Source organism: Leopardus geoffroyi, chromosome A2, assembly GCF_018350155.1.
Source record: "Leopardus geoffroyi isolate Oge1 chromosome A2, O.geoffroyi_Oge1_pat1.0, whole genome shotgun sequence".
NCBI lineage: Eukaryota > Metazoa > Chordata > Mammalia > Carnivora > Felidae > Leopardus > Leopardus geoffroyi.
The window spans coordinates 139,861,385-139,881,979 of record NC_059331.1 but is presented as its reverse complement, the minus strand read 5'-3'; the positions used below and the strand labels follow the sequence as shown (position 1 = coordinate 139,881,979).

Genomic DNA, 20,595 nt, shown 5'->3' with positions numbered 1-20,595 from the left:
CAATTTGTTTGGAAAAGATAATTCAACAGAAAGGAATATGCCTCTCACTTACAAAGATTTATAAAATGCCTTCTTCTAAAGCAACTTCAAAGTTCAAGCATTCCTACAATCCCGAGTGAATCTCAGCATCCAATGAAACATTAAGCAATGGTTACCAAGTTTCTCTGTATTTACTATCAATAACTTGCATTATATAATTCTGATTTGATCATGGATCTCTTTTCCTTTCATACTCTAAAGAAACAAGAATTTTTAATGTTAAATGATAAATTCCACCAAAGCCTCACATCTTATCAATGGACTGCATCTTTTTATGGATAACATTCTTTAACATGAGTAGAAGTTGCATTTACATTTAATACATTAACACGAATGTGAGTTCTGGGTAAAAAAAAAATGCAGAAATAATATATTTTCAATTTTGCCAAGAACTAAACATAATATGTGTTGTAATTTCAATTTAACATAATTTAATGTTTTACAGTTATATAGTCAGATGTTTACATTCAAAAACATTTTTTATTTTTCTCTACAAATAATAGAAAACATTGACATGCAGACTATTCATTAAGGATAACGTCAAAAACCTTTGGGACTTTTAATATGTAAAATTTCAGGAACTCTTACTTAAAAATATGCTATGTAAACAATGTCATTGGATCTGTTAATTAATTGTGAAGGGGCCAAATTATTTTAACTGGCTCTGTTTTTTCTCTTTCCCTCCTCTGGAAAGACTTTCTTGGATTAAACATATCACTAGTTCACAGTATGCGATTTCACAAGTGATTTCTCTGACAAGGAAACATCAAACACATTTCTCTAGAAACACTTATTTACATCAACAGATGTTCAGCATCTAGGCCCTTTAATATTTTTAAGCTTCAGTTACCAAGAATTTGTTGATTTTTTAAAAAAGTAGAATCCATCTGTTCTCTCCCTTCCGTGAGTGTACCTGAATACTAAAACTGAATTAGCCAGTTAAGCTTAAGAAACACTAGACAAAGGTGCAAATCTGCCTTCACATCTACGGAAGGATCTTGCCTGGAAGTAGCTTTTATAATTAGACAAGAAAACAGAAATAGCTTGTCACATCTAAATCATCAGTTCTTCTGGTAAAGGTCCTTCAAACCCATAGATATTATCCTGCACACCTAACCTCTTTTCACAAACTGACTACTTTTTATTTACACTTGTGTATTTTGGTTAGTTCTTTCACAGACTGGTCTGCAAGTGAGTGAGACCAACATATCCAATTTCTGATCGTACATGAAAAGGTGCTTATTTGGGTGATGTGGAGCACAGGTGAAATGAGGAAATGCCCTTGATCACAACCCTTCTGAGAAGTAGAACAGGAGATTCTGGGTTTCCTGGACAGGGTCCTGATTTGGGATTATTTACTGCTAATAATAAATTACACTGGACTTTGGATACTTCGGATAATATCATGTTAATGTGCTCCCACATGCTGGGGGAGTCTGTAGAAGAGGTATGTTTGAAAGTGAAGTGAATCAAAATGCAACAGATAACAGACAGCCGTCAATCTCACAACTCTTAATATGCTGACGAGAAACTGTGCTGTACTCAAGTAACTATACAGAATTTTAACAGAAAAAAACCCAGAAATAAGACAGTGATGGCTAAAGACTCAGAGTGGACAAAAGACGGAAAAGAGCCAAACACTTCTAATTCCTATCCCTGCTGAGAATTACACAGAAATCGCTTCTCTTTGTGTTTTATGTTTTTTAAATCATGAGATTTCAGAAAATGACATCTTGTGGAACTTGGGCCTCTAACAATAACCTAAAGAGTATCAATTTAAAAAGAGGTCTCTGTAAAATAGCCACGTTGTCAATTTTTTCCCTTCTATTTTAGTTTGGTGGTTTTCTGTGTCTTTATTTCTTCCTCTATCCTTCAGGGGCTTTTTCCGAAGTTCACATTTTTCTGGGCAATTCCTTTATTGTTACTGCTTTTCATTCTGAAATGTTATGAAATGTTAATTAAATAAGTGTCTGTGATCTTACAGTGTGAACTCCAGGGTCAATGGACGTCTCAGTCAAAATGACCCTGGCTAATTCTTGAGTATTGTTAACCAGGTAAGTTCTGCTAAAAATAGTCGATATTTCCCCAGGTACTCAAACTGTTTGACATTGTGGCTTTAAGTATTTCAGGCAATTACACATTTCTTTGTGCGCTCATGTTTTCCTTCTACCCCACCATTTTACAGTTTTTTTCCTAACATAATTAAGGGAGATTTTCTCACATAATTTCAGATGATCAGAAGGAAACGAAACTTTATCCTTGCTTTTCTTATTCTGTCCTATTCACCCTTACTGCATTGCTTTATCCTGACTTTTGTTGTTCAGGTTTCCATTTAAGTAATGGAAACGACGAAGGTCAGCCTTATTCTTAAATAATCTTTTATTGCTATGTTCATGTTAACATTATATCTGAACAGTCTTGAGTTATTTTGCCATATTGTCTACCTGGCTAAGAATGTCCAAAATTAATGAGAACAAGGCAGAAACCTGGGGGCCTGACACCCGGCTTCAGAAGTATTACTCGTCTACATTAGAGCCATTTACAAAGCACTGCAACAGGGACAAACCTTCCAGCATATGCTTTCCATTCAACATCTACCAGCTACTTATGGTCACACCTTAAGCTATTACCTGAAGTTGGAAAGACAGGTGTTGGAGGTGTGGATATTACTCGAGGGGAGGTACTGTCCTCTAAATAAAAGTGTGCGGTCTGAAAACATTTCCTGGAAAGAAAAGAAAGCAATTTATGTACTAGCTGCCATAAGACAACTTCTGAGCTGAAAACTGCTTGAAAATTACAACAGAAATCTCCAGAATTAAAACATAAATGGGAATCTGTATTTTACAAAACACAAAGCATTAAAGAATTGTACGGCCTCCAAGTTTATCTCAGTTTTACATGTGCCAGATGCATACGAGTGAGTAGATACCAGACACACGCCGAAAGCAGAGGTGGCATTTGCAGTCGTAGCTGGTACCAAACAGTATTTTGCTAGGATAAGGACACCTCATCACCCTGGTTACTCTCCCACTGTTGCTATACACCAGCAACAGGGGACTGGACCAGACTGGAAGAGAAACCAGGCCCAGAGCTCTTTTCACTCCATAATTAAGTGACCACACCTTTCTGAGCAATCCAGCTGCTAGGAAAAGGCAGCTATGACTGTGGAAGTGAGATTTGACAGCGGTGATATTTTGATGGACAAGGAAGGCAGCTTTATACTGAGAGCATGAGAATGCAGTAATGACAGAACAAAGTGAGGAAATAATGAGCATGTAACCAAAAACAGGCGTGATTTTCTTTCCAACAGATGCTAGCCTTGTTGATGAGCGTTTTGAGAATGAATATATTTGGAATCAACGACAACTATGACCTACAATGTCACCTGAATCTATTTTCATTCAGATAATAAGAGTAACATCTGGTAAGAGCAGACCACAAACTATTGAGAAGAGCAAAGAACCAACTGCTGCTTTAAACTAATGCAAACCACACTTAATTAAAAAAATTTAGATAATTAAAACTGCTAATGACACTCTTTGATGTGGGTCATTTAATTTATATGAAATGTTATTCATGAGTATTTAAGTTTAACTAGAAATATCTGTGTGAGTAAAGATGCCAATCTCACTTTCCATTTAAGATTCAAGCTACAAGATATTTATTCTAATGAGCTTTAACGTAACATTTGTTCTTATGAGGACACACCTCAACTGTAACATTCTTTCAGTAATCAGTTCCCTGTGTAAAATTCTTCAGTGGCTTCCCCAGTGGAATCGGAATGATATTCAGTTATTTCACCAAGGGCTATAAGACCCTCTATGACCTGGTCCCCCACCTGCCTCTGGGGTCCTCTCCAACGTCCCCTACTACTAGGCTCAGGCCCACACTGGTCTTCTGCTCCTCCTTCCAAGAGGCTCCATCAGTGTCACCTTGGGGCCTTGGCTCTTGACGTTTCTTCTGGCCACCTGCCTCCTTCCCATTGTTTTTGTACTTCCTGTGACAATCCTTCCCTGACCGTGGTAACTAAAAGTACCAGCTCATCCCACCACATCACTATTCTTTGGCCTTTTGTCAGCTTTATGGCACTTAGCACTTTCCAAAATTCCTTACTTATGTGTTTGTCTTACATGTTTTTAGTTGGTCGTCCCTCATCAGAATGTGAGCCCTGCAAAGGCAAGGTGGTCTGACTTAATGCAGTGTTATGCCTCAGTGCAAAGAACAGCAGTAAGTCCCCCCAAACTTAAAGTTGCCTGTGCCCCAAAATATTTGTTCAATGAATTCACTGCTATGACTAGTATAAGATCATGTAGTTTATTTATAATCTTAATGTCACAAGCAAAAAAAACCAAAAAACCAAAAAACAAACCCCCAAAAACAAACAAAAACCAACAGAACCACCCAAAAGCAACAACGTGCATAGTAAGGACTAGCCCCCTGCTGGGATCGTATAAGCCTTTGACAAGAGGACACGATCAAGACAACACAAGAATGTCTTCTAGTGAGAACAGGTGGGACAGGAGGAAGATGAGTGCGTGTCGAATCCAATGTCGAGGGGGCCTGAGCCAGGTTCACCTCCTGGAAAGCGGAAAGAGTACAACCGACTAGGAACAATGGGAGGGACGAGGGCCACAGGTCTCGTGACCAACTGTCCCACTGAAAGTCTCCACTGGAGCCCACCTGAAGCCAGACTGGAGCAGAAACTAGCGGGCAAGTTTGGTAGCATGTTCTGACACAACAGGAAAACACTGGGTTTGATACCTCTTTTAAGATCACAGAGTTAAATCTCTTTGATTCCACTAAAATGGGGTTACACAAGCTGGTAAAGGGGTTTCTATTTATTTTTCAATGAATCTTAAAGTTGTAAAATGTCTTAAGGAACCTGCTGCAACATCACCACAGACAGAAGAATTTCTTGGACAGCATCTCTGACATAGAAAGATCATCTCCGGTGACAAGGAGTCCTTTATGAGGACATCTTTAGTTGCCACATATTGCTTTCTCGTCCTAACTGAAAACTCATTCTAAGTCCCTCTAAAGGGTAGTGCAAGAGGAGGCCATCCCATTCCACTGTTAGGCCTCCTGCTGTTATTTTTTTTGGTATCAAGCCAAAAATCTATCTCCCTGTTACTTTGACATCTTGGCTCTATTTCTGTACCTGACAGGTTTTATTTAGCTAATGGTGCCCAAGATCTTTCAGTACTTAAATGCTATCTATCTACGGCCCTCACCCCTTTTGACTTTCTTCTTGAAGTTTATACTCCACAAATACAAACAAGTTGTAGATCTCTAAATATGCCTTGTCCTGTCCTCACTTTCTCCTCCCTGCTTCAAATATGGTTCTCCTGACCAAAATGCCTTACTCACGAGTACTATCTTCCATAAAGGCAGCTCAATGGTATCTTCTCTGTGAAAAAGCCTTTCATTTCTGGGGCACCTGGGTGGCCCAGGTTGGTTAAGCATCCAACTCTTAATTTCAGCTCAGGTCATGATCTCACAGTTTGTGAGACTGAGTCCTGTGTTGTGTTCTACGCTGACAGAGCGGAGCCTGCTTGGAAGTCTCTCTCTCTTCCTCTCTCTCTGCCCCTCCCCTGCTCTCTCTTTCTCTCTCTCAAAATAAATGAATCAACTTAAAGCAAAAAAAGCCTCTCATTCCTAAGCTGCCTCTAGCATTCCAGTTTCTCTGTTTTCACTGCACCCAACACAAACTTTGGTTCACCTTCACCTTTACAAAGACTATTTTGAAAAATATGTTTAATTAATCCAAGGATGGCCTTCACTTCCTGAACTCTCTGCTAGACGATTTTAAATTTTTTTTTTTCTTTACTGATTGTCAGGGTAATTATCTTGCAATATATTTGTTTTGTGCCTATATCCGCACTATATTTTTTAAAAGATGGGGCCATGTCTTCTGATTTATGTAAGCCCAACTCTGAAAACAGTGCCAAGGTGTTAATGATTAGATGGATTTCCAGCAGCAAGTAAATCCCACCAACCATAAGTTACTCAGTTGCATCCCAGACTTCTTGCCTACCTGTGCTTCAAATGGGATAACTTAAAATCTCAAGATATTTGGGAAGGAGAAGTGAAATATATATAGCTAGAGGAAGATGGATGGATGGATGGGTGGATGGGTGGCTGGCTGGCTGGCTGGCTGGCTGGATAAGTAGATAGAGGATGGCTCTGAGAAAATGGGAAGAAGGCAGCCCTCATGGAATAGAAAAAGGTAAGTTGAAACTTATTGGTATTAGGGTTTAACATGTTAAATATTCATTGTAGGATCTGGGTAAATACCAACTCTACTCTTTTAAGCTATGTAAACAAATATTTGTTGGTTTAAGCAAATAAGTGGTCCATTAGTGTTATTTGCATAACAAAAGAACGTTATAAAATCATACCAAAAAACTTGTAAGTGGGAAAAATCAAAATTAAAATAGTGTAGGATAAAGCTTTGAGGAAAGTCACACGTATTATATTCAGTCCACTTTATAGTGCAGTTTTCCCTAGGAAGTGACATTCGACTTAAGAGGCAGCATGGTCACGGGAGGCCTCCATTTTGGGTTGGTAGCGACCCTGTGTGACTCACAAATTTGAATTTCAGACCATGAGAGAATTCATATTGCTCTTCCTCCCTCTCCCCAAAGCCAAAACAACTGTCTATGGGAAGTTCTTTTTTATACTGTTTTTGATGGAGTGCCGTTTTGTTGATTATGCCTTTGATAGTTTTTAGATTTTAACTCTTAAAAAAGCTCTCAAAAATTTGCCCTTTGTCTTCTTTAAAAAGAACTTTTTGAAAATCTTCCTTACTGAAGTCATTTTGTATCTTAGAAACTTACGACTTGGCTCATGTAAATTCTACCTTAAAACATCTGGAAAATAATTTCAGGGCACATTATTTAATGTATGACAAGATTCAATATCTATAGTCCATCTGTTCTGTATAAGCAGTGAATGTCTTCACGTCTATGTGCTAAGTGTTGATAACTATGTCTCTTGCTAATTATCACTCAGCCATAATGAAAAAAGTGATGACTGTTTTAAACTTGTAGACATAGGTCCTATCAATCAATGTTAATCTGATTATTTGATTTACACCTTTTCATCACAGTAAGTATTTGGAATTAAAAGCTAGAAATGTATTTCCATTTTTTGGATCCTTATACAAATATAAAACCATATTTATTCATTATGCTGCATTCATCACAGAATCTCTAAAGAAGCTCGGACTGCAATCTTAAAAATGATCTAGTGAACCTCCCCCGAAATGGCACAGAGAGGAAAACCAGTTCCCAGGTGGATAAGTGACATGCCCAAGACCACGTAACAAACGCCAGGCAGAAATGAGGAAGGGATCCAGATTTGTTCTGTCTTCCTACTACAACATGCTTTCTCTCAAGGCTTACACAAAACCTCAGGGACCGCTTTGAATTGGGTAAAGAGACAAAAAAGAAAAAAAAAAAGACTTATTATACCACTTTACAGTAATTTTTTATCCTAAGAAATTAGATTAGAAAAACATTTAAATATATCAGCTTGGAAAAACTCATAAGGACCATGTTACTATGAGGACTTTTGTTGGTATGCCATTCTATTTTGAACCTTTCCACACAGGCTGTGCTTTCCACAAAGGTCTAAAATGTTTCCATACTGGCTAGTGAAATCATATTGTTTACAAATGGGTCTACATCAAAATTTGAATATATTCACAAAAACCCCGAAGAAGGCACTAATATAGTCATCTTGTGTTGCACCAACTAATACCCCTGGTGTATCCCTGATCTAAAAAGTTACATTTTGAAGTGAATTAATTTCAAATGGATGTGAGGGCAGAGGTGTTAAATTTTGAAATGGGTAAGTAAAAGAGTGACAGATTTGATCAGAACGTTTGACAGACAGATATAAAATATATACATAAAATCATCAGAGTGCTCATTTTTTAAGCTAATGCACTCTGTGTTCAAGGTACATAAAGTGTTATTTGTGAGGAAAAGAGAAACATCTTGTTGGTGAAGGTCAAATTAGTATTTTTCAACTAGTAATTTTATCTTTTTTCTCCACATAATCCAGATGAGATTATGCATTATTAATGGAAAATAAATACCATTCCAGATTTTAATTTTCCATGAAATATCAAATCATATTAAATAAGACACTTTCAAATCTACAAAAAATAAACTTGAAATACTAAGTAACAAAGATCAAAACTCTCATTCTTATTTCAATCTTAAGATTGACATTTCTATCGGAAATTTATTCTAACACTCTTCACTGTGAAGTAGAATTTGGGCTTACTTTCCATCTTATTTAAAAAAATTTTACCTCTAATTCCAAATAACTTCAAACATTGGTTTGCCAGGGAAAATCAGATTAAATATAAGCCAGTAATCTGAACACATCAAGGTTGATAAAAAGTTTGGCCAACAAACCGAGTGGGGAGTATGGAGAAAAGCAATATGAATTCTTGTTGAAAAAACATGTATAAATCATGTACTGTGTTCACGGTACTCTGCTGAGCATGGAATCTTCTGTAGAAAGAGTCATTGGCAATTATAGGAACCAGTGAAGAAAGCAGCTTTGTTTGCATCATGTTATGGACAAAATAGACCACCAACTCACATATGGTAACAAAAGTAGGATCTGTTCTCTTACTGCAGTTTACTCTTTTCTGTAAAGGTTGTTGGATATGAAATACAGTTGATCATGAAAACATTCTACCTTAGTCCACCCGTGTCCAACTACATGCAACTACCTGCCCCAGGCCTGTCTCAGACACACCCAGCTGACTCCTGCTTCCTGTTCTTTCCACCTGCTGTGTTCCTGCCTGGAAAGCTGTCTCCTTTATCTCCACTTTCTGAACCCTATCCAGTGCAAGCCCAGCATTTTACATTTACTCTGCTCATCCTGGCCTATCAAGATCCTTTGTTCCCTGACCACTCTTAACATTAGTGATTTCAGGTGTCGTGTGTATACTTTTGTATAGTAGGTTATACATTTTTCATAGAAAATTCTCAATAAGCATGAATTTCTCAAGGATAGTGACTCTCATTCATTCATCCGTTTTTGATATTTTCCATAGTAGTCAACATGGTACTAGGCACATGAGAAACAGTCCTTAAAAATGGCAAATATTTTTGAATAAACTGAGAGAATATGTTTTAGGATAACACATAAAGAGATAAAGAGTGGCCATATGAGCTTACAGAGAGACATTACTAAACAAAAAGGAATTAATTATAGATCTTCTGAACAAAGTTCTCTTTTAAAACGAAGCAATAAATTACAAAGCTAGGATTCCTTATATCATCGTAAAGTTTTTGTTTTTCAAGACACAGTTATAATAGTTATACTGACTTACACTGTTTCCCCAGTAAACTTCCTAATTTGCAGCGTGTTCTGAATGACATGGGATGGGAAGCTTATGGTGAGTGCAACCGTCTTTGTCCTTTAAAAGTTTTAGGGGCGCCTGGGTGGCGCAGTCAGTTGAGCGTCCGACTTCAGCCAGGTCACGATCTCGCGGTCTGTGAGTCCGAGCCCCGCGTCAGGCTCTGGGCTGATGGCTCAGAGCCTGGAGCCTGTTTCCGATTCTGTGTCTCCCTCTCTCTCTGCCCCTCCCCCATTCATGCTCTGTCTCTCTCTGTCCCAAAAATAAATAAACGTTGAAAAAAAAAATTTAAAAGTTTTAATAGGATACTGGGGTGCCTGGGCAGTTCAGTCAGTTAAGCGCCCAACTTTTGATTCTGGGTCAGGTCATGATCTCACGGTTCCTGAGATGGGGCCCGTGTCGGGCTCTGAACTGACAGTGCAGAGTCTACTTGGGATTCTCTCCCTCTCTCTCTCTCTGTCCCTCCCCTGCTTGCACATGTGCACTCTCTCTCTTTCTTTCTCTCTCAAAATAAATAAACATTAAAATCAATAAACAAAAGTTTTAATAGGATATTGATGACAGCAAAACTATATCTTATCCTCAAGGCAAGCTATAATTAACTTTAGAATTCTATGCATCTTAATATAGTCAACTTTATTTTCTGATTATATTAATATTTTAATTGCTTGATTTTTACTCTTGTGTATGGGGCTATCGGTTTTTGCTATTAGCATGCAGCTGATGTGCATCTTGTACAAAATCCACAATTATAAACAAACCATGTTTTTACTATAGCAAAAACTATGTTTTTTCTAAATAATAACTTTTGAAATTGTAACAGCTGGAGCATTTAGGCTGAGAAGCTTAGATTTATGTTAAGTGCTATGATAACATTTGAAGGTTAATTAGATTACTATGAAAGTACAACTGTCAAAATACTGTATTAAATATTAACTAAGCCAGGGTTCCTCCATTTTACCCTTTAATTGTTTCACTGGTGTATGAAAAACAATCAAGTATTATATTATTATGTCTTTGGATTTACAAATTCACCTAATTCATCGTTAGCTGGATAAATTAATGGTAGCTCTCAAGGAAAAAGAGAATATGCTATGTGAATATGCTTTGAAGAACTTTCAGGTAAAACAAAAAAAAAACACAGGCAAAATCTGAGCTCTATGAAATACATTTCTAAAACAAGCATTCAACTTACCTCCAGTAGATGAGAATACCCACAAGAACCACTAGACAGATAAAAGTCAGGGCTGACACGATCACGAGGGGTATAACTGCCTTCTTCTCGGATTCCAACCCCTCAGCTAGACCAATACGAGATTCATGGCTACTATTACTGGCCTCTGTAGTCAGAGAAAATCGAGAGAGTTGATATTTAAGCTTAAGGAAAAGGCACAACATTTTTCAACTGAGTATTTGCAACCTTCATTGTTGTTATTTTCCTTTAAAATTTCAAATCTATGATACAAAGAATGTCTATGATTATAAGCCAATTTGAGTAAAACAAAGCTTAAAAAGTAAGGCTGAAGAACTTAGAATGTCCCAACAGAGATGAGCACCTAGGAACGGGTGCTGTGGCAGGAAGTGAGCATAATACTGCCTTGAAAAGCTTGTTAAAAGGGAAATAGAAGTATTAAAATAAGAAAATAAAAGAAGTATTACAACAAGTTTTTAAATAAAATAGCCAGGAAAAACAATGCTACTTACTGTACCATATATAATCTTGAGTTTCCAAACTTAATCTGAATACAAGGTTTCTAATCCTGCAATTAAATAAACAGCTAGGAGCAATTAATAATTTCATAAAGAGAGAATCTTAGGAAAACCTTCTTACATTAGGATAGCCATTCACCCAGAAAACTATTTACATTGTAAATATAGGTTGCTTTTGAAGTGTTACTTTGAATGCCTTTCTTATCAACTATTTTTCTCTATCAAAAAAAAAAAAAAATACGGGGTGCCTGGGTGGCTCAGTCAGTTAATCATCTGATCTTGGTTTCAGCTCAGGTTTTGATCTTGTGAGTTCGAGCCCTGCACTGGGCACCATACTGATCATGTGGAGCCCGCTTGGGATTCTCTCTCTCCCTCTCTCTCGGCCCCTCCCCTGCTTGCACACACTCATGCTCTCAAAATAGATAAATGAACTTAAAAAAAAAAAAGAAAAGAAAAATAATATTGCATGGGAACTGAAGGAGTACATAGGTTGAAGAAATTCTTTTCAAATATGCAAGTGTAAATTATGGAAAAGCTTAAGGTCTGTTCTTGGGTTAATTTCAAAAGATGGAAAATGACTATATCTGTGACCAGTTGGGTGCATTATTATCCTAGCACTTTCAAAATCATTGCAACTGGAGCTAACCTTCCAAGTTGTTCAAAAGAGTTTCAGAACTTCAGTGTATCAGTGGCCAGTCACAATGCTTCCCTTCTACACTGAGGTGTGTGCAGGGGGGAAGCACGACAAGGGCACATCAGAACTGCTCTGCCATGGTGACATACTGACACTGTTGCAAAGTAAAAGCCCTCATCACGTCTGCCTGCAGAAGTTCTGGAAGAGCTCTTTAAGTAGAACATTTCAGTTCCCCACGAGAGTCTACATCGCTTTCTACATAGCTGGCACATTAGGTTCTTTTATACCAACTATCTTACTTTAGCGATAAGGGGAACAAAAGGAATTGATTTAATTTAAAGATTTACAAATAAATTTGAGAGTAACAAATTCATGAACACAGCACTGAGGTAGAGCTAATGGCAGAGGACTTAAGGTTTAAAACAGTAGCTTCCTTCTGAAAGATGATACACAAAGGGTCAAAAATTTAACCCACTCATATGAGAAATGTATCAAACGACAAATGATACTCATATTTTCTTAGACATTTTTTCTTATAATTCTGAATGATTTGCCTGAAAAGAGTAGAATGCAAAGGGATGACTAAAAATCACAAAGCTGAATAAAAAGTGGAAATATTGTAAATCCATTGATCCCTGAGCTGTAGTTCATATTCTTGTGAGAGAAGCCCAGGCTTTAGTTTCTACTGTTACTCATTTGCTCTGGTCATTACACATTGCAACAAGGCTCATCTCGAAGCCTAAATAATCTGATGGTGAATGCACTGAGTTTCCTTATAAAATTTAGGAAACCATCTTGTTTTAATACATAATTGTCTTCACACTTTTTCTATTATAACTATTATTAGCTAAATGGAAAATTTGTGGCTGAACAATGAAATAATCCACTTAGAAAAGCCCCTGGTACCTAGAAATTACAAATAGTGGTTCATATCATTATCAACGTCAGTCATTCTTGAAATGTGATTCCCAGAATACTGGCATTGGCATCACCTGGAATTTGTTAGAAATGCGAATTTTGCACCCCATGCCAACCATCACAAATCTGCTGAATCAGAAACTCTCTGGACAAGGCCCAACAACCTGTGTTTTAACAAATCTTCCAGGAGATTTTGATCCATATTAAAGTTTGAGACCAATAATGTACGTTAATTTATACAGAAAGTGTGCTTATATAATCACACAGGTCTTCAATGACCACAGATCTTTATAGAAATTTGTATATAGGTGTATATATGTATGTATGTGTGTAGATACATGCATTTTCATTTATGTATATGTATGTGCATACATATATATGAGATATGTCTGATCATACATGTGATATATATGTAAGATATATAACACATAAAATATGTAACAAATTACCACATATATCACATATTGTATACATATATGCACACACATATAATCTTGTAATATAGACTTTACTCATAAGTTCTCTGGGAGGTCTGATTTTAAAATAAACCCTTTCATTGAGGAGTCAGAGTGATAAATCCATGCTAACCACATATTATGAAATCTGGTATTTTATACAAGATGAGGTACCACATGAAATTGTGGCACTATTGGTAGAGTATGCAACTTTTGATCTTAGGGTCATGAGTTTGAGCCCCAAGTTGGGTGTAGAGATTATTTTAAAAAATAAAGAAGGAATAAAATATACCCAAATTAAAAAAAATTATATAAAAAAAGAAAGTACAGACAATCAACTGGTTCTTTTACATACTATAATGAGGAGCTAGTTGTATTGATTTTTATATTCATTAGTTGAGGCTAAAATATCTATTTTGACATGGTTCAGTAGTGTATATGAGCTACCTAAATAAGACAAGAATCTACTTGATCAGTAAACAAAGATAAGATGAATACTTTCAAATACATTTTTAGGATAAAACAGTATAATTTTGGTATTACAAATTAAGCATTATATATATCTCATTGTCCTCAATTATGAAAGCATAGTCTCTAAGAGACAGACACCAATAACACGTTTGCAGTGTCAGTTTGTGTCAACTCCCTATGTGACCTTGATCACGTACTTTAGTATCTCTGGGTCTCAGTTTATGCATTCACAAATTGCAGATATTAATGTTGGCCTTACCTCTATTGTTTTAGGGAACATGTCTTATAAAATACTCTACATTCTAGAAGTACACAACAAAATAATAAATTTCAAAATTAGTCTGTATGCATTTGATAAAGAGGCATATTCAACTATTTTATAAGACAGAGTACATATGATTTTTTACACATGCAGTTTTTAAAACAGGCAAGAATTTTCCCCTAATCTTGTTTGATCTCACTCCATTAATTGTGTTACCTGATGATATTGGAAGGTATATTTCTACTGTTTTGCCCTCATCAGTGGGAAAACGTACACTTAATAATTAATCAAATTAGCACATTGAAAAGAAATTGCTAAGTTTCAGTCAATAATTCTGGGTTTGGCATTTTGTAATATATATAATTTATCCCTGATAGCATAACTTAGTAAGAACATACTGACGATATCACTGTCTAGTAAGATAAAATAAAAAGGATGAACTCCTCATATGTCTTTAAATCTAATAAAAATTTTTTTAAAAACCCCACGTACTATAATTGAAGCCAGATAACAATTCATATATATGGCAACACTAATGAATATAGTGACCTACGGATTCATTATTCATTCTCACATATCAGAGTGTGTTTAAACTGGAATGCAATGTTAAATAGGTATCAAGTCAGAATGTAGAAAAACTTCTATCAAAATGCACAAACTTTTAATTGCTGCTGCACTGAAGGAAAAATACAACTAATTCAAGAGATGGAAATGACAAAGAGAAAAAAAATATGTTAATGAGACTGGTATCTATGATCTGGCTTATAAATATCCGCTTTTATGCAATAAGATTGCAAGATGCTACCGTGATCTATCTTTTGACTAATTACATTAAGATTTAAAATTTTTTGTTGTCCATTTAAAAAATGCCTTAAAATTTAATAAAAGCAAGTTATAAAATTCTTATGATCAATTCCATGAAATTATCTAGTATTTCATATGCTTAATGGTTTTCAATTTCCCTTTTTCTCCCCACTGGCATTTAAAGCAAACATCTGTATTATATATGTTGCAAGTAATCTGCTCTAAGAAACATCTGCTTCTAAACTAATTTGCATAAAATACATTAACAAACGAAATGCATTTCTACAGAAAATGGTCTAGTATTTTACATCTTGTCATACAATACCTATACATACTATGCATATTAATGACCATTATTTAACTTCTTAGAAAGGGTTGTATAACCGCGAGTACAAGTAGAATGCATCTTGTTAGTTCACACTGCCCTCTTTAGGCAACATTAAGGTAATCAAACAGAGGCAATTTTAAAAAATGAAAACGTTCTTTAAAGAAAATCTTACTATTAACTCTCAAAACTCAGAAAGAGAACTTTTTTTTAAAGTTTAAAGTTCCAGGCTGACGTGGATGTGCAAATTACCATATCTTTTCCATCGGGTGGGTCAGAGAGGTGTTTTGTAATCATACTACTATCGGAGTTTAATAATTTGTTTTATAATTCAATGAAATTAGTTTACAACTTATTTTAGAACATAAGTGAATATAAAAATGAAAACTATCTAAAAACAATACACTCCCATCTATCATTTAAAAAGCAGTATACTAAAAACGCATTACGCACACTTAAGTGCTCCCACATGTAACTGGCATCTCGCAGAACATGAAAAGTTGACAATAAAAACCATTTTATCTATCCACTAACCAAAACATGTCGAATATTCATTTGAAATAATGAGTAAAATCATACTTTAAAAACCGTGAATGGATTTGTTGAACGTCTTGATTAAGAAATAAAACGATGTGCCACTTTACCAACTTTCTCTTTTCATGATTTTTCTATTTTTTGAGGACGAAAACCACCACACCTCAGTCTATCTCTTGGATCCATAACTAACCTGCCTCTGAAATGTTGAACGCTTCTGAGTGCCTGCTAGTCACAGTCGGGGTTGAGGAGTGTGGGGATCCAGGAGTTATTTCTGAATCGGCTGCTTCCAGGACCCCATCAACATCTCTTTCGTTAACGTCTGGAAAACTGAAATCTGTGGAAGTCTCGTTATCATTAAGGTTATCTGAGACAGCTTGCCCTGATCCACTCTCTTCGTCACCTGCAACAAGTACCCATGCTTCAGATTCTGGGGTGAAAGGAAGCAGGGCATTACCGGTCTGAATGTCATTTTCCTGTCTTCCATCACTGGGGTTTGGGGGTAGCACATTTGTTGGTGGTGATTTATCAGGACTTCTGTCCGTATCGGTCTGACTGTCTGATATTACACCTGTGACTTTATTTTCTTCTTTAGAGTTTTCAGAGAGTGAATATGAGGTTGGATTAGTCTGATCCACAAGATTGTTGTCTTGGGTGTCTGAATCATTCGTTACCTTTTCCTCTGATTCTCTATAGGAGGAGCATGCCATACACTTATTTATGGATAAGCCATCTCTATCTCTGTCATCATAATCATCATCATAATCATCAAGATCACCATCGTCACCACCACCCACTAAATCACCATCAGATCTGGCACTCTGAATGAGCTCGGAAGTTGTTTCAGAAGGAAACAGGAACTTGGTTGTGGTTACAGAACCATCTTTGTTGGGAGAAACAGCTGTAATGGAAACGTACGCATTTCCTAAAGGAACAGAACGATCAGCAGTTACAAGTGTGTCAGAAACTGCTGGAATACCAGCAAATACCTCATCAGTGAGAGACCCCTTGGTGGAGGTGAAAACTTCATCAGAATATAGAGGCTTATCTGTAAGTGTATTTGGTGGTACATCGATTGATAAAACAGGAGTAGCAAACGCATGCCTTCCTTTCGGGGGAAAGGCATGGCTAACCTCCAAATTGGTAGTTTGGAACAACTCATCATTACTGTACAACGAAGGCACCACTTGCTGGGAACTTTCGCTCTTAAGCAAAACTGGTTCAGAGTATTTCTCACTCGCGTAAGAAATGGTTAACCCTTGAAGCGAAGCAGCATGCACATTAGAAGTAGGCGATACATCAACAACTGGTGCAGATGTAGAGTGCAGCATGTTTTCCCTTGAGGCAGAATTTGAGGCCATGAGATGCAATACCGTAGAACTAATCTGCTCAACCTTGGGGGTTTCAACCAATAGTGGATCACTAGGCACAGGTGGAAGAGCAGTTTTAAGCAATGTGTCAACATCAGAAGCCTGAAAGGAAGGTTGCAGCAACATTTCAGTATTAAAAGAAGCGGAGGGCTCATATAATAAGAGCTGAGTTGAAGGAGGTAACATTTCACTAGAAGCGGGGTCAGAGGAGGCTGGCTCTGAGCTCGCCCTACGCACGGGTTTAAGCGAGGTGTCACCAAATGCTTGAGATACAGCACGTGTAGGCTGAACTGAAAAGTTATTCTCTGGCACGTGACTAATCTCCTGATCAAAAACCTCAGTGGCGGGATGAGCAAGAGACCCTGGAAGTATGCCCTCTGTGCTAGAAAAGGAAACGGGGGATTCTTGTAAAGATACGTTTGACTTATTTATCTCATCATACAGGCCGGGCATGACTGTGCTTTCAGAATGGTAAACCATCTCACTGAATGAGGAAATCTGCAGTTCAGTCTCATTTCCATATAGTATGTCACTTTTAGAAAGCGGCTTATTATCATCACCAAACACAGATGCCGTATATGTAAATTCAGCTACAGAAACAGGTGAAGAAATGTTAAGGGCTGTCAGACCATCTGTGTCAGGTAAAAGAAATTCACTATCAGAGGAGGCTCCAGACCACTCCCCATCCCCAGAGAGGCCATGAGGCGGCAGCAGCAATGACGCGGTTGGGGTTATGAACGAAGACTCAGGCACTGGAATGTGGCTAGGGCTGCTAAATAAGGAAGCCTGATGCGATACACCAACAGAACCATGCACAGGTACTGCGGAACTGTAAGGAACAGTGAAGAAGTGTTGGGAGCCCTCATTATTAGATAAGGCATAGGAAGGTTCGGGCCCTGAAGAACGTGCATGCATCACGACATCGCTGCTGGGCGGTTCAACTTGAGAAAACATATGCGTTTTATAAAGGACACCAGATTCACTACCACCAAATCCCAATGTCTCTGAAGCAGCATGAGCAGTGGTCTGATGCAACATCACATCAGAATATTGAGCAAGGCTGGGCTCTAACAGCACATCACCCCCAGCCACTGGCAGAGAAGCATGCAGGGACAGCTTATCACTCTCAACAGCTGAAGTAACTTGTGGAAGGATTTGAGAAACTGTATACAGATGGCGAAACGATTCACTACTGAAGGAAGCAGAGGAAAATGGAAGCAAAGGTGCACCATCATAGGAAGACAGGATGGATTCAAATGACACATCGACACCAGGAAATACAGGCGTAGCATGCAAGGCCGAATCACTACTTGAAGCAGCAGGGGTAGTGTTGAGGATCTGATTGTCAAGCAACAAAGGGGTGACTAGAGGAAAGACTTCACTACTGTAGAAAGGTTGAAGAGGTGTCTCACCATTGTATACTGGTTGAGTTGTCTGCGAGTGTACCATGTTGACGGTGGGGACCGAATCCTGTTGTCCAGAGGATGGAGTAAAAGCATGAGGCGTTACCTCAGTCGGGAAGTAGGCAAAGGTAGAATAAGGTGGCATCTCCAGATCTGTGCCTGGGGGACCCTGTGACACCAGGGGGCCTGGAGACGAGGACTCAGCTGTCTTCTCAGATTCATCAATGTGTATCTTGGCGTAATTAGTCTGGAGAAAGCTCTCTCTACCTGATCCAACATCGGGCTGTGTTATCACATCTGGAGTGCTAGCAAACCACACATTTCCATCAATGGAAGGATCCTTTAGAGATTCTTCCGAACCTGACGAGGCTGAATCTTCTGAAGCATTTCTTGTAGATTCTGGTAGAAGGACACGATATGTGATTGTCTCTGGGTTTTCTGAAGAAAACACAAACCCATGGGATATTTTCTCAGAGATGAATGGCATAGCAGAAGTTGCCGGACTGGAGCCTGAAGAATCGTCAGCTCCGGTATCGAACTTGAAGCTTGTCAATAAACTCTCTTCCTCACTGATATCAGTAGACACCTCTTGGGATTCTGTTATAGAAACTGTATTTAAAGATTCCACAGTCCCAGTCAAGTTCTTCTGCAGAAATCTGAGAATCGTTTTAGAGCTGTCATTTAAAGAGGCTGAAGCGCCTTCCAGGGTGTGAGGTGGCATTTTAGTCACAGTCTGTGAAGTCAAAGAAAAATGTTTTTGGGGGGCTAATCCAGTGACTGGTTGGGACGTGGAATCTAAAGATGTGTTGGGGATATCACCCTTCCCAGAGAACTCACTTCCTCTTGTTGGGGATCGGTTAGTCTTGGCCTCATTGTATTTAGTCCCTACACGATTGTAGTTTGTTGTCGTAGGAATCCGGGGTTCCTTTCTCCTTATTTGGTTTGTGGCACTGTCTCTACCAGGATTCACAACAGTGTCTTCTTCAGTGTCTTTTCCCTCTTCTTCCTCCTTTGAAAAGCAAACAAGAGTTAATGAAACATAAGGAAATAAAAAAATGAATTCTTAACAATATCTTATGCTGCTGTTAATCTTCACTTGTGGGATCTTGGGAACGTCTCCTCATAAAGCACCATCTCACAGAGGCCATGCCTCTATCCTATAGCCTTTATCATCCACATTCTAGGGACACTAATTAAACTTAATGAAAACACCTTATTTATGGCTGCCTTTATTTTAATGCTGTGGCAGTAATTAAATTAATAGATACCATAGCTTTGAAAGAAAGGCGTACTATAATGTATTTATTTACAGTGTTATTTAACATCATATTTATTTTGTTTTATGTTTCTCTGTTCAGTTCATCTGGCAACAAGCTAAAGAGCAATTAGCTTCTTACAATAGGAAATGAAACAATTTATTTCAAAGATCTAATTACTTTCAGATTCAGAATATTTCATTGTATATATTCAGAAAAAAATCACAATTTTTAAGCCATCATAAGAGGAAGATTTAGGACTAGAAGAAGTTTGGGTTTTTCATTTTGTTTTAAATATTTTCCACTCAAGACACAGGCAGACATTCTAAAGACAAACTGTCAAAGTATGCTTCTAGTACTAGTTATTTGATTCTGTGTTTTCCTTAGAAACATCATTCAGGTGACCCAGTCTTTTGGGAACACTCAGTCACTGAAATGGCTCAGGAGCGGTCTGAAGAGAGGTCAATCCAGACCCAGGTTTTCTGTTTTTTTCTTCTTTTTTAACTCTGCATTTTATAATACATCAAACCATATGCTTAGAAAACTAAATTGCCAAAGCTATCGAGACACGGTATTTTTAGTTCACATAGAATATGACTTTTCTCAGTTTGCTAGCATTATCATTTATTAGATCTTTTACTTTTTTATTTTTATTTATTAAATTTTTTTTAATGTTTACTTATTTTGAGGAGAGAGAGAGAGAGACAGAGCGGGAGTGGGGAGGGGCAGAGAGAGAGGGAGACACAGAATCCGAAGCAGGCTCCAGGCTCTGAGCTGTCAGCACAGAACCGGACACGGGGCTCGAACTCACAAACCACGAGATCGTGACCTGAGCCAAAGTCAGACACTTAACCGACTGAGCCACCCAGGTGCCCCTCATTTATTAGCTCTTTTAAAGTCATGCCCCTAAAAAGAAGAAAAAATGTACAGATTGGTAAGAAATTGACTGATATCAGTAGAAAGAATCTGAATCTTAAACCACATCCAGATTTCTCTCTCTCTCTCTGCCCTTCCTCCACTTGTGCTCTCTAT

The 20,595-nt window shown here is 37.7% G+C and overlaps 1 protein-coding gene across 5 annotated transcripts in view; it reads right to left on the bottom strand.

The window, feature by feature from the left end:
* Positions 1 to 20,595, bottom strand: part of PTPRZ1 (protein tyrosine phosphatase receptor type Z1) — a 183,089-nt gene that overhangs the window by 30,356 nt on the left and 132,138 nt on the right. For 3 of the 5 annotated variants that reach the window (XM_045495438.1, XM_045495439.1, XM_045495440.1), the window contains 3 exons: positions 15,728 to 19,316; positions 10,617 to 10,761; positions 2,670 to 2,761 (listed from right to left, as the gene is read on the bottom strand). In XM_045495438.1, coding sequence (XP_045351394.1) covers positions 2,670 to 2,761; positions 10,617 to 10,761; positions 15,728 to 19,316 — 3,826 coding nt within the window. The remainder of the gene's footprint in view (positions 1 to 2,669; positions 2,762 to 10,616; positions 10,762 to 15,727; positions 19,317 to 20,595) is intronic. The other 2 variants (XM_045495441.1, XM_045495442.1) reach the window with 1 other exon arrangement.